Raw genomic sequence first — 13636 nt, forward strand, 5'->3', positions numbered from 1 at the left:
CTCTGCGTACTTCATGTGTCGGTACTTCACATATCTACGAGAGGTCTCCCTGAGCACCTGCTGTCGCTCGCTCTGTGAAGAGTGCACAAAATCTGCTTCTAAAATATGAAACATCAACTGTAAAAAAAAATCTGTGTAGCTTTTAATGCTGTTGTGTTATTTTATCCTCAAGCCGCACCTATTCAGGGCTGCCATGTTTGCTAGTTACAACCCCTCTTTCTTACAATTTAAGTTGGATTTTTCATTAAATCTGCATCAGTTTATTCCACCTGCGTTGTCATCTGTTTGCTGCATTACAGTCAGTCTCAGTTGCTCTTGCTATGCACCATAGAGTTTCATCTTTCTGACAGAGTGACAGCTAAGACCACAGTGGAGCCCCCCACTGTCTGATCATAACGAGTCTTGGCAATCAAACACAATGATAATAAGATGATCTTAAATTCTAGACCAAACTGTCATTCTGTTATATGAGTGTATACATTTTTAGCATGTGTGGGCCCACAAAGAATCTAATCCCCAGCTACAGTTCAATGCTATTCCCCATCACAGCCCGTCAACACCTACTATAGGGAGAAATTGCATTCGACACCTGCTTGTGTGTGTGTGTGTGTGTTTGTGTGTATGATTTTAACATCCTGGATTCAGTCGTCATCTCTTTATATGTTCTGCGTTTGTGTTTTCAGGAGAGACCCTGCTCAGCCCGCTGGTGATGTGTGGACCTCATGGCCTCAAGTTTTTGAAGCCTGTGGAGCTACGCTTACCTCACTGTGCGTCAATGACCCCTGATGGTTGGTCTTTTGCTCTAAAATCCTCCGACTCCTCGTCGGGTATGCTGTGCTCTCTCTGTTCTTCTGGGGTCGTTTGGGCTGGCTGTGTGACAATTTGAGGGTTGCGGGTCACTGTTTAATCAGTTTTTAACCCCTAGTTCTGATTCTCTACTTATTCAAAAATCTGTTGACAAAAATTGGAACTGGTTATTTTAAGTCTTGAGAATCAGTCTGGGGGGGGAAATCTGTCTTTATTTTATAATTATGGCTTTGGGTTGATTCATTTTCATCATCATTTACACTAGTTCACTCACCCACTCTGTCACTCATCTGCTGTATCACTATTTTTCTTTATTTTGTGTTCAGATCAAAGTCCCTTCTCATTGTTTTACATGCTGAAATCACCGTATTTTTCTCTTGTTTTTCACCTTAAATCACCTTAACAACTTTCTCTGATTTCATTTAACATGCATGCATCAGATGCTTGGCTGTACAAGGATTTAATTTCATCAGGTTATTTATGATAATGCATGTTGCTCTGATTTTTCTCACATAGCCACCCAAATCCTGACCTGAAGAACAGCTTTTACAGATCCTCCACAAATTGGGACACTGTCATAACCAATAATGCTCGTCATTATCCTGCAAAAAAAAATGAAAAGTTATAAAAAGACGTCTTGTATCCAAGTCAAACTACAGCTAAATTTAGCTTTGTTTTCCCTTTTTTTTTCTTATTTGAAAGTAGCTTTCAGGTTAGAAGACAGGCAAGAAGATTTGTTTTCTTTCATTCGTCTTTCAGACTAGCCTTGGTTTGTTCAAAGGGAAGCAGAAGTATGCAAATAGAAAAACCAGGCGCAGCTCTCAGTGGCTGCAGGAGATGAGGATTCAGGCAAATCTCTTCAAATAACTATAACTCAATTTTTTTTCTGAGCACACTTCAATCATTTGCTCACCATGTTTGGCCTTATAGTCCAGAAAACTCAACTGTAATAACATAACCTCTCAACTGCTGTTTCTGACACTTGACTTACCAGGAACATAAAGAAATATTTCAAGTATTATCAAGTGAAACCACAAAGCACAACACTGAGGAACATAGTTTATGAAATTCAGATGTATATCAGATAAAGAGAGAATGCTCTACAAATCATGTTAATAAAAATTACAATCAAGAAACACAAGAATTACTTAATATTTAATCATAAATGTAATTGAGCCAACAAACTGTAACATTTGAGCAATCCTCCAGGCTCGTAAGCTATATAAGCTAAACTCTAGCAAAGAAAGAGAAAAGCAGAACAGAAGAAAGTAATTTATTTCTCCTTTCCCTTTTCTTAACACTGTCCTCCTCACACCCTGTCTTCAAAAACAGTGGTAATTTTGGCAGTGGTCAGGATTAGCTGTTAATTAGCCTCATTTTAAGGATGAGACTTGGAGAGCTGAATGAGATGTCAGCTCGCTCCGTTGTCCCGCTGAATTGTGGGAGGATTATCGGGCTGTGTCGTAATCCTCTTATTGTGAAGCAAGGCCACTCTCCGGCCTCCTCCTGTCCCTTCTGCGGGTTTTTTCTTCTCACTTTGCTTCCCTTCTTCTCTTTTCCCCCTCCTTTACAACTCTCTGCATCTTACTGACCTCTCTTCTATCTAAACTATGTAGTAAACTATGTGTAGATTTTTGTTAACGTACATATAGGCTGAAATCAGAAGCACTGTGATACAGTTTATGTGTCAGTGTTTTATATTGTGTATAAAGACAAAGCCAAAGTATATTAGTGTCAAATTACTGAATGTCTTGTTCTTTATGGTTTGGCCACATAAGATATTTATCATTTAAAGGTACCCTGTGGAGTTTTTGACCACTAATGGAGCTATGGAGCAATGTTTTGATGAGCAGGTCTTTGTTTTGCTCTACTAGCACTCACACTAGGAGGCATGCGGGTAACTCAATACACATTCTTGCTGACGGTTTCACACTATTTTACCGATCATCTGGTAGTAATAACGTACCAAGACACTCAGCAGTGCACCAATAAAAGGCAGGGAAGAAGAAGACTGATAGTCTGTGTAAACAATGCAGGTTTCAGTGACACTTTCAGGTTTTGGATTAAAAAAAAATCGGCTTTGAAAATTGAGCTTGAAGGTTCATCAGTGGAAATAGTAGTTTGACATAAAATTCTCAGCACAAGGTCGATTAACTGGAAATTTTCCAGAGCCACTTCTCTCGGCTACCTTGAAATTGTAATTGCTCTCTATTTTCTAAACGAAACACTTGATTGAGGGGAAAAAAAGGGCAGAATGATGATGATGAAGATAGTCCTTAGTTGCAGCCCAAGAATACACACAAAAAAGAACATTAATGTTCATTTAAAACTCCACAGAGTAACTATAACGTCATTGTTATCACATTCTGGGATTCTTTTTAATATTGTGATATGTTGTTTGACTATATTACTGAATCAGATTTCCCTTTGGATGATTCCTGAAATATTTTAAAAAGCCAAATTTAACTTATAGCTCCGCTTTAATTTCCTGCTACAACAACTTGACATGTTTTCAGTACACGTGAGGAACTGAAAGAAAACGCACCTTTTCCAGTGAGATGCTGGTTTGCAGGCAGACTTCAAAAAGGGGGAACGCCACACACTCGAATCTACATGCATGTCTCTATTTCAAACTGTTCCAACACACAGCCTTCCTCAGGGTAAATCAACTATTTTCACCCTGAAGTCGGCGGCGTGACGAAACATCAACCTTTAGAACTTGAAATGGAGAATTTTATCAGTTACCACTCTGCAACTTTCCCCTTCTTCCTTTTTATTTGTCATACCTAAACAGAAGATAATCCTCTTGTTATATTGACGTTTAGCTCTTCCAGCCTGAGCTCAACATCGCCAGTTTAAAGACTTACAGCCTTAAACGAGGAGGCTGCAGTTACATTGTCACATGTACAGTTAGTCTGCGCTGTATCGATGGACCTCTGCCAGGCTGGCTCTGCTCCCTCTGATTGATTACTGGAACTTTCCTCTTGGCACAGACCTGTACATTTATAATTGTAATTACACTCAGACCTTACAGTGACTGAGGTTTAATTTACAGTCAACAAGACATTCAATAAAAATATGAAATAGATTTTTACTAGTCTCCTGTATAACAGTGCTTGGATATAGGCCGTGCAATATCACTTAACATGGCTTGAAGACAGTAGATTTCTAAGTTTTGTAGTGATTTGTTGTTTTAAAATGTGACTTTGTAGTGCAACAGATTTTGTGGTCAAGTGAACAGTGCTTATAAGATAAATGACTCAAATTTTAATATAAAAATCATCATGTCTGTTTGTCCTCAGGTGACCCAAAAAGTTGGCAGAACAAGTCTCTCCCCGGCGACCCCAACTACCTGGTGGGAGCCAACTGTGTTTCTGTGCTCATCGACCACTTTTAAAGACGGGCCAGCAGGTGTGATGTTACTGAATGTTGGATCCATGGGATAAAATGCCGAGGGATGGACACACATAAACACACAAACAAACACACACACACACAAACACACACACTGACTGATGCACTCCAAACAAACCATACACACCTCACTAATGGAGTATGAAGAAGATCCAGTCAGTGCTGTTTACTGCGCCCATGGATGAAGGAGAGACACTGATGATCGTTGCAAACTTACCACCCCCCACACCACCACCACCTCCCCCCAAATATTGAAGTTTTGATGTGAAATGAAACCATTGATGCATGCCCCATGCCACTGAGGATTTACACTCTATATAAGGCGATGTTTAATGTGATTTTGACATGAATATAAATGGATGGATGGTTTTTGAAGTTGTGCAACCAGTGTACATACTTTTAAAAAACCTGTGTCGGTATATTTATGCTATATATGCATACAGTATATATAGTAGTATAGAGAAAATTTACTAAAAATTTATGAAGTCAACATGTTATTTTTCAGTTCAGGTGACTGAATATAAATATGTATCTCCACGTTTTTTTTTTCTCCACTTATTAATGAAGGTTTGAGACAGATGACGGTGACATTTGCAAGTATCTGTTGAAGGAAACATCAGCTGGACATGAACCCAAGCAGCGCACTTGTAGAATCGTTCTTCCTTAAACTTCTTCCTTCCTTGCTTTTCTTACAGTAATATCTCGTAGCTTGATTTCTTATCGAGTACCACATCTCTCCTTCCAGCCTGAGGGAGATCTATGCATGTTCTTTACTCAGGTCCAGTAGCCTCCTCAGTTCCTTCTTTCACATCTCAGTTTCTCTCTTTCTTTCTCTACTTCTCTCTCTCTCTCTCTCTCTCTCTTTTTTTCTTTCTGTCTCTCTCTGTGCACTCTTGCACTCACACACAAATAAGCAGCGATGCCTTATCTGCAGATTATTCACTTTTCATTAAGAAAAAAAAATAAGTTATGATAAATTATGGTATAATGTCATTTTGTTTTGCCATTTTTTTTGTGAACCCACTGTATAAATGAACTTGGGTTTAGCACACAATAACGGTTGATAAAGGATAACAAAGGTATGCTCTTCTTTTATCTGCTATGCATTACTTTAAAAAAAAAAAAAAAACAACAGAAAAGAAGTGGCTGTAAATAAAGCTAGCATATTGCCTTGGTTCTTTTGTTTGTAAATGAACTTTTTGTAAGTCTTTCTTTTTTGTATAAAACTTAGAGAAAACATGTTTTAAAAAGTGGAAGAAAGTGAACGTGGTTATCTTTGTATTCTGGATATACCCTCGAGCCTTGGAACTTGTAACCTGACAATAATTCATCACACCTTTTCTACAAATATGTTCAAACTCAATTACGGTCACAAAAAAAAAAGGTCTTTTTGTGGTTATTTAAGGATCAGGAAAGTGCTTGGGCTAAAATACATTTAAAACATGTTCTTTTAAAAGGGTGTGCTCTCAAAGTGTCCCCCTCACCAATTTGTGATACTGGATGCTGTATTGTGTGCCCTTAAATGTATTTTTGTACTAATAGACAATATATTATGTATGGCACACCAGTACCATTTTATTTTTAGATATAACACGGCTTTAATTGGATATTAGCTCTTCACGTGTGGCTGACTTTTTTTTTTCTCCTCTGCAACACAATTTTAAGTATACCACTGTATTAATAAATAAAATCATTTTTAAAGTAAAGAGCGTCACTGTAAAGAAGTCTCTTTTTTTCATACAGAGTGAAATTTGTTTTGATTTATCTTTTTCTAAAATAAGGAGCTTAGTTGATTTGTATTTCAGTTAGCTATATTTGGCTTTCTATTGTTCATTTATATATCATTTTACTTGGGCTGCAATGACTGATTATTTTCATTATCAGGTAATCTGCTGCTCAATTTCTAAATTATTTTTTTCTTCTATGAAATGTCAGGAAATAGTGAAAAATGCTTATTGAAATGTGTCAGAGTTAACTTGAATGTAATGTTTTATGCGACCAACAGTGAAAAACTCAAAGATACTCAGTTTACTATCACATACAACAAAGAAAAGCAGCAAATCATCACATTTGAGGAGCTGGAACCGTTTCGCATTTTTGCTGAAAGGCAATTATTCACTATCAACATTTTTGCTGATTAATTTTCTGTCATTCAACTATTCAGTTACTTGTTTCAGTTTTACTTTTGGTTGTGCTGTTTGGCTGCAAACATCATTTCTTTTAGGGGAAACCATGGACCAGGTGCCGCAGCCAGGTGGCGCAGATGAGCTCTGAATGAGAGCTGCACAAGGTCAGAAATACTTCAGTCATTCAGCACTATTTGACTTTCTCTGCTAACACTTTTTCCAAAAGAGAATCACCATAATACAGTATAATTTACTAAGTATTCCTGAATGTATTCTTTTTTTAAATGAGTGCTATAGAAAGTCAGTGTCTATTTTAGCTGGAAAAAACAGGTAAAGGAACCTTATATAAGCTAAAACAGTGAGGATCCCACAAATGAAGGTCAAGATAAATCTGAAGGGTCACAAGCTGATTAAAGACATGAAGGAAAGAAAGAACATGTTTATTTTTTTCTGACTTCTGTCTTCTTTCTTGAGGAATACTGGATTCTTTCACCTCTTGCAGACTTGCAGAAATAATTTAATTTAAATTAATTCCTCTTTGGTTAAACTGCTCATAACTCATTACCATAACCTGAAATTAATTAAACGTCACAAGCAGACTTTGATTCAGGGCTGTGAACCTATACTATATACTATACAATATAGGGGCTTTCGGGGACATTTTTGAATGAGCACTAATTACTTAATAACGTGCAGCCTGTGTGATTATTTGCAGCTCTCAGGAAACATCTTCACCAGGTGTGTCGCATTATGACGCCTGTTACCTATATGGACTTAATTTCAGTGCGTGACGGCCAGATGATACAGAGCCAATGTTCAATGACAATGCAGGCGAAAATGTCCTGATGCGGCGTTTGCAAGAGACTGCGGCTGCAGATGAGGTCATATACAAGTTTGATTTATAAAAGGTAAACTCACGTGAACTTAAATCTTACTCGTTTTAATGTTTTTGCTCAGTAGATTTTATACAGTAATGGTAAAAAATGTAAGAATAAGGAGCTTAAACCGTAATTGCGCACTCTTTCCTGAAAAATAACACTTCATCCTTATGATGTCCGTCGAAATTCTACCACGTTTTCCTCCAGCTCTGCATCGTCAGCAGTGGTAACAAATCACGAGCAGCTCCTCTGATGTTGCCTGATAGTAAAGAGCCCACCTCCCCTCCTTCACTATCGTAGTAAAACACTACTGCGCGCAGCTCGCCGCCATGCAGTCGCGCAGAGTGGCACATCTCCAATACGCAGTGTGCATCTCCTGTCCTGGCTGTGAGATTTGCTGTCGTCTGTGAAAAACCACGGCTGGTGCTTCGCAGAAGAAGCGCTGCTGCTCCTTCACAACTGCGGATATTCAAACAACCACCACCCCCTCAAAAAAACCCGCAAGATTCTGCCTGATTTTCAGCCATTTGGACGGTTTTTTGTTGTTGTTGTTGCTGCGTCTCTCACCTTTTTGATTCACGCGTCTTATCCAGGCTTCATCTCTCTCTTTGAGTTGTTGGGGAGCCTGCAGAGGCGAGCATGACAGCGTGACAATGGTGCAAGGCTGGTTGACAGCAGGATGATACGTTTTGGGGTTTTTGCCTTTTTTACGCGCTGACTTTTGAGGAATGGGTTGTTTGCCGGAACAGTCAAAGAGAAGTCAGGCGGTTTATTTGGTATATATGGACTTGAAAATTTGCACGCTTGCTGCGTCTGTTATGGTAAACATCTGGTGTCTCGTCCAGTCCACTCTCTTCTCACCTTTCTCCTCCCATCCACTGCAGCGCATCTCTAATTGGAGAGCGTCTTAATTGATGGAGATCATCCACATCGGACACTGACCTCGAGTTACACCGTTTACCATCACATCGCAGGCTCAAACACGCAGATTCTGCTTTTTTTTTTCTTTTCTTTTTGGATGTTATTGTCCCTCTTTGGACACAGCTACATTTGGTAGGCTACCCTTGAGTGACAATGCCGGTGAACGCGCTGCCCCGCGGCGGCAGCAGCGGTATGGGCGGCCCGGGGTCCCTGAGCCCGGCGTCGCTGTCCCGCAGCCTGTCTCGACTGAGGGAGTACCGGACCCGAACCCGGATCATGCTGGCCCTGGGGGTCTCTCAAATGGTCCTGGGGAGTCTCATCCTGGCCGTCAGCTTCGCGGCTCTGGCTCTCACCACGTCACCCAGGGTCCGGCACTCCTGCCCCTTCTGGGCAGGTTTCTCTGTGAGTACATCAATCACACAGTGCTGCTTGTGTTTGGTGGCATGAATTAATGAGATTTTCAGCTTAAAAGAAAAACCTTGTAGCAACCTAATTATGAAATCATAATACACTTAAGTATCAATGGGAATATGATGGAAACATATTATTTCTTAGTATTAACCCTAAAACCTTTGAAATTATATGAATATTATGTCTGTATATTGGTCTTATAGGCTATTCAATGTAGATAAAAGACAAAAATTGCTATAAAATATGACCTCTATCAACCTATACTTTTAATACCCTATATCCACATTGTACTGTTGGTTAGTTCATCCAGTGATTTTTGAGATTCAAAGATGTCCAGTCATGTCCTTTTCATCTCAGGAAGCAGAGCTCAACTAATTGGCTTGACGCTGCCATGAAAAAAGAGCATTTATTTGAGGAAGGAAGAGAAAATCTCAAGCAGTTAGGATGCAGAGCCTCTGTGGTAATCGGTGATAACACACACACATACACACAAGATGGAGAAAGAGGAGGGGTGTATTTTTAAATACTATACATTGCTTCTTCCTCTGTGAACAGTAGGATATGTTTGGGGAGAATCGACATTGAGACGCTGTGTTTTTCTACATGTGAAACTTTCATGGTTGTTTCTGTAAATATTTATGAATGCGCACTTCCTTGATTTCCTGCCAGATACCCCGAGCAGGGCTGGTCCATTAATTATAGAGGCACTGGGGCAGAGTGCAGGGGTGAGGGAGGAGGGGAGGACAGTGTGTGTGTGTGTGTGTGTGTGTGTGTGTGTGTGTGTGTGTGTGTGTGTGTTTGAGAGAGAGACAGAGAAAGGGCATGTGTTAGTGCCTGTATGTGTGGGAGTGCACAATTACAAGGGCATATTAAGGAACCACAGGGGTCAAAGTTCAAAGGTCATACATGATTAGCCTGAGGCTGATTGGACAAGCTTCTGTGTTTCAGGCCTGTTGTGCTGCGTTCATCTTACCTTCTGTTACCTTTTGTGCACCAAAACCTGCAACTTTGTGTCCTGACACCAACACATGTGGGGAAACATCTTTAATAGCCTGTTTTACTGCTTTGCAGCTATGTTTGCTCAAATGTACAGCTTGGGATGATATCCTCTGACAAGGCACATGAGAGGAAGACTGTATTGGATGTAATCCAGCAGAGGTTTGGTACTTGAATCAAGTCTGAGTCAGGTACTGAAAACAAAGTGATCGGCAGCAGCAAGAACCATCGGCCACAGTGGCGCCAAAACCCAGATAATGTGGTTGAGACCAGCTCTCCATCCGGAGACTCTGGTGTTGAGAGTCGTTTGCCCGCAAGCAATCAGACAGTGGAAGTCATTCTTTGTAAAGCTGAAAGCTCTAAAATCCCCCCACACTTCTCTGAATTACTTTCTTTCTTTCCAAATTTACAACAAGGCTTTTATTCACAATATGAGCACAAAGTCAAACAAAAAGGCAGCTTCCACCAATTTAATTTACTTACAATCAATAGGCAATAAGGTTAGAAAATATATATTTTTCAGCACTCTGACACCTGGAGTTGGGTCTGAATTGTCAACGCATAATAGCAGGAAATGCAGCATCTGTGGTTATTGGAAAGACGTGTCTAGCAGCCGATTTGATTAGAAAACTGTGTTGTACATAAGACAAATCCACAGCCTTGCAATTCTATGTTAAGTTTGTGTGTGGTCACTGTGGGATGTCATTAAGGATCTCTGCGTGATGACTGCTATTGTGGGATTTCATCATGGTCGCGGCGAGAGAAGGCAATCACTGCTGAGCTGTCTCTCCTCCTCCTATATACACACACACTCTGAAAAATGTATCCCACCTAACAACCTCAGTGCATAACGGTTCAGTCTCCCTCATCCTGATTTTACACACACTGAACAAAAATATTTCTTGCAGCTTTGATGTTCTGAGTCGTGTGTTTGACAGTATATCACTCACACTAACACACACACTTGCCCGGCCAACAGAGACTAATCCTACAAACGTCTTGCTCGCACCCAACAAGAAGCTTGTAATCATCCCACACCCCTGCTGTAACTCTTTAGCTCAGCAGACAAGGCAGCCAGCCACAGTCACTTCCTGTAGAAGTAATTTAGGTGACAAAAGATGACGCAGAGCTCCAACCATGAGCGGTGCAGACTCTGAGGCTTCAGACTTGCACGAGGCCCGGCATACAGTCGCCTCTCTCTGCTCCGTCCAGCACTGATTGCCAGCAGGTTTACCTGCATGCCGTTGGCTGTGAATCACGCCGCACTGCTAGGTTTGGCCAATAAATGAAACGACGTGGCCGAGCCAGCCAAAGGGCCGCTGCAGCTGTCAGCGGCTGACATGCAGAACAAATTACGGTCCACCTCATCTCCATGAATTAAGCTCGGAAGGGTTCCAAGCGTCCAAACACACACATACACGAACGTACAAACTGCCTCTCCGTTCCTCTCTCATTTTCTGTCACAGAGAATTAAAAACACTTGAGACAAAATGTGTGGATATGTAAATACATCAAAAGGAGTTATTGCTTGCATCATTTACAAATTGAAAGTAGATTTTGATGCTATTTGTCTTTGTATATCAGTTTTTATTGTCCCAGAAGACTCCTCTCCTCCTCTCCTCTCTTAAAAAGATCCAGAGAAGGATTTACTGTGTCTTCTGTTTTTGTTTTTTTTTCCCTCCCCCGCTCTCCTGGCTTTGTGGAAGAAGAGGAGTGATGATATATTGTGTACCAGCTTCTCTAAAAGTAACACTCCAACATCCCATATCTACAGACTGTTCCATAACAAAGGCAGCTTAAGATAGTATTCTTAGTGTTTGTTGTGAGGCAGCTTCCTCTGCTGTATTCAAGCACCGAGCGTCAGCAAATTCTGCACTAATCTGCCCTGGCATTCATGTGTTTGTGTGTGTGTGTGTGTGTGTGTGTGTTTCAATAGAAGGTGACAAAGTGTTTTGCAGTGGGCTGTTGTGGCATAGTGGGAGGCTCTCTGTGTCTTTGTGTGTGTGTGCAAGTAGGACAAAGTTTCATGTTGGAATAAAGTTTTAGTGCAGACATTCGTGGCCCACAAATCACCTGACTTTTTATCCAGTGTTTTCAATTATCCAGTGAAATATCTCAACATCCACAAGATGCATTGGCTCAAAATTCTGCACAGATGTTCATGGTACTCAAATGAAGTTTTATTTTTGGTTTATGATCAAATACCTGCAAAACTAACGAAAGCAGTTTGTTTTTATTGAGTAAAGCGCTGGTGATTTTTAGCGTGAAGGTTTTGGATTTGAACGTATCTGATCTGTTGCTGCACTAAAGGTTTGTCATAATAAATGTTTGCATATGCTTTTTCTCATTTAGTCTTAATGAGGAATACAGAGCTGTTTTTTTTTTTTTTTTTTTTTTTTTTTTTTTTTTTATATAGAGGAAGACAAGTAATCTAAATGTTTGATGTGTTTGTTTAGTTGCTTGGTCCTGTTTTCTGCAGCAACACTTTAACAATATGTGGATATGTAAAGCCATCAAAAGGAGTGAATCATCATTAATTAACTGCCTTATTAGGCTAACATAGTATCCTGGCAACAGGTCTTAAGACACACGTGTGCGCACACTCACTCACTCACTCACTCACTCACTCATACTTCAAAGTGCCGTCTGCAGTGCAGGTTTGGAAATCGTCATCGTTTTGATAAAAGGCTTTCTATCTGTTTTAATATGAATAAACTGGATCCTGACGTGGTTTTTGTCTGGCATACTGAGGGACTATCAGAGTGTCTTGCCTTTGGTGTCGCTCATGACTCATAACATCAAAGTGAGCAGAGAGGAGAAGTGTTACATGTAATTGGTAGCCGTTCTCTTCCTCCACGGTGAATATCAGCCCTTCCACTCCAATGTCAAATGAGCATGAAGCTTTTAATTTGCTTTCTTTTTGGATGATTTTACTACATTTTATTTATCATAGTGATTGTTTTAGGATCAAAAATAAACACCATGTAATATAATGTAGTGTATAATTAGCCAACAAATATTTGTTAAAAGGAGTGTTCAATTTAAATGCCATGACAACTAAAATACATGTTGCTAAGCGATCAAATATTAGCGTGGATTAGCATATTATTGAATCAAGACGCACATTGATTTCTATTTAAATTAATTTATGACCATTTGGTGTCACTCATTGAACTTGAGGCTGTTTTCCTCGCAGTAATAAGGAACTTGCTGCTGTGTTCTTGTTAGTTTTGATGCAGCTAATAAAATGCAGACCTGCTGCAGTTTGAAATGTGAACAAATACAACACGTTAGTTGCTAATCTTAAGTAAAAGCTGTCACAATCACAACAAATACATGATTTTGACAGTACAGCATGTGTGTAAAGAGCTATTGTATTAATAATTCAGCTCAGTTTTGTGTCAAAATCCACACTGAGGTCAGTCAGACCTCCATAGAACATTTAAGAGGGTGCAGAGAATCATTAAAGGGTCAGTTCAACCAAAATTTTCACTTACCTTCAGTGGTATCCAGCAAAGGCAGATATTTTTAGTTTTATTCCCAGATATTCATCTCTGAGATTCCTGCTTCAACACTCAATACAGTGGAAGTGGATGGAACTTTGTGGTGCTCACAGCAGGTAAAAATGACATTAATCAACGTAAACAAACACAACAACTCTGTTTAGGGTCAGATATCTCAAAACCTGGGTCAACAAAACCAAAACTATTTTCACGGCTAGACACAAAAGGTATATTCAACAAATGTATTTATTTGTTCTGTATTTTAAGTGAACTGATCCAAAGCAATCACAGAAGAAATCCTCCTCTCATATGACACCAGGTGGAGAAAAAAAGCTTGTTATTGTGACCATATTTAAGTCACATTATGTAACCAAGTCATGAGTTTGTCTAGAAGCCACAGGATCTTTATGTTTGATGCTGCAAACAGTGCAACAAAAAGCATCATTGCGGGACTCGACACTGAGCTCCACTCTGCTGTTTGTTGTTTTGATGCAGCCGTTTATTTCCAGCTGTCAGCGGAGGACGTGGCTCTTGAGCCCGTTTACTCATCTCTCGTCAGTTTAGATTAAATGGAGAGCGT

General features: G+C 39.9%; 2 protein-coding genes across 20 annotated transcripts in view; both read left to right on the forward strand.

Annotated features, from left to right (window-relative positions):
- tjp1a (tight junction protein 1a) overlaps window positions 1–5927 on the forward strand; it is a 122321-nt gene extending 116394 nt beyond the window's left edge. For 10 of the 15 annotated variants that reach the window (XM_044350664.1, XM_044350672.1, XM_044350613.1 and 7 more), the window contains 2 exons: window positions 684–827; window positions 4110–5927. In XM_044350664.1, the coding sequence (XP_044206599.1) occupies window positions 684–827; window positions 4110–4204 (239 nt within the window). In that variant the 3' untranslated portion in view covers window positions 4205–5927. The remainder of the gene's footprint in view (window positions 1–683; window positions 828–4109) is intronic. The other 5 variants (XM_044350656.1, XM_044350735.1, XM_044350727.1 and 2 more) reach the window with 2 other exon arrangements.
- Window positions 5928–7065: 1138 nt separating this feature from the next.
- fam189a1 (family with sequence similarity 189 member A1) overlaps window positions 7066–13636 on the forward strand; it is a 92725-nt gene continuing 86154 nt past the window's right edge. For 3 of the 5 annotated variants that reach the window (XM_044350792.1, XM_044350820.1, XM_044350811.1), the window contains exons 1-2: window positions 7066–7255; window positions 8110–8548. In XM_044350792.1, the coding sequence (XP_044206727.1) occupies window positions 8300–8548 (249 nt within the window). In that variant the 5' untranslated portion in view covers window positions 7066–7255; window positions 8110–8299. The remainder of the gene's footprint in view (window positions 7256–8109; window positions 8549–13636) is intronic. The other 2 variants (XM_044350802.1, XM_044350827.1) reach the window with 2 other exon arrangements.

Source organism: Thunnus albacares, chromosome 1 (genome assembly GCF_914725855.1).
Source record: "Thunnus albacares chromosome 1, fThuAlb1.1, whole genome shotgun sequence".
NCBI classification, from domain to species: domain Eukaryota; kingdom Metazoa; phylum Chordata; class Actinopteri; order Scombriformes; family Scombridae; genus Thunnus; species Thunnus albacares.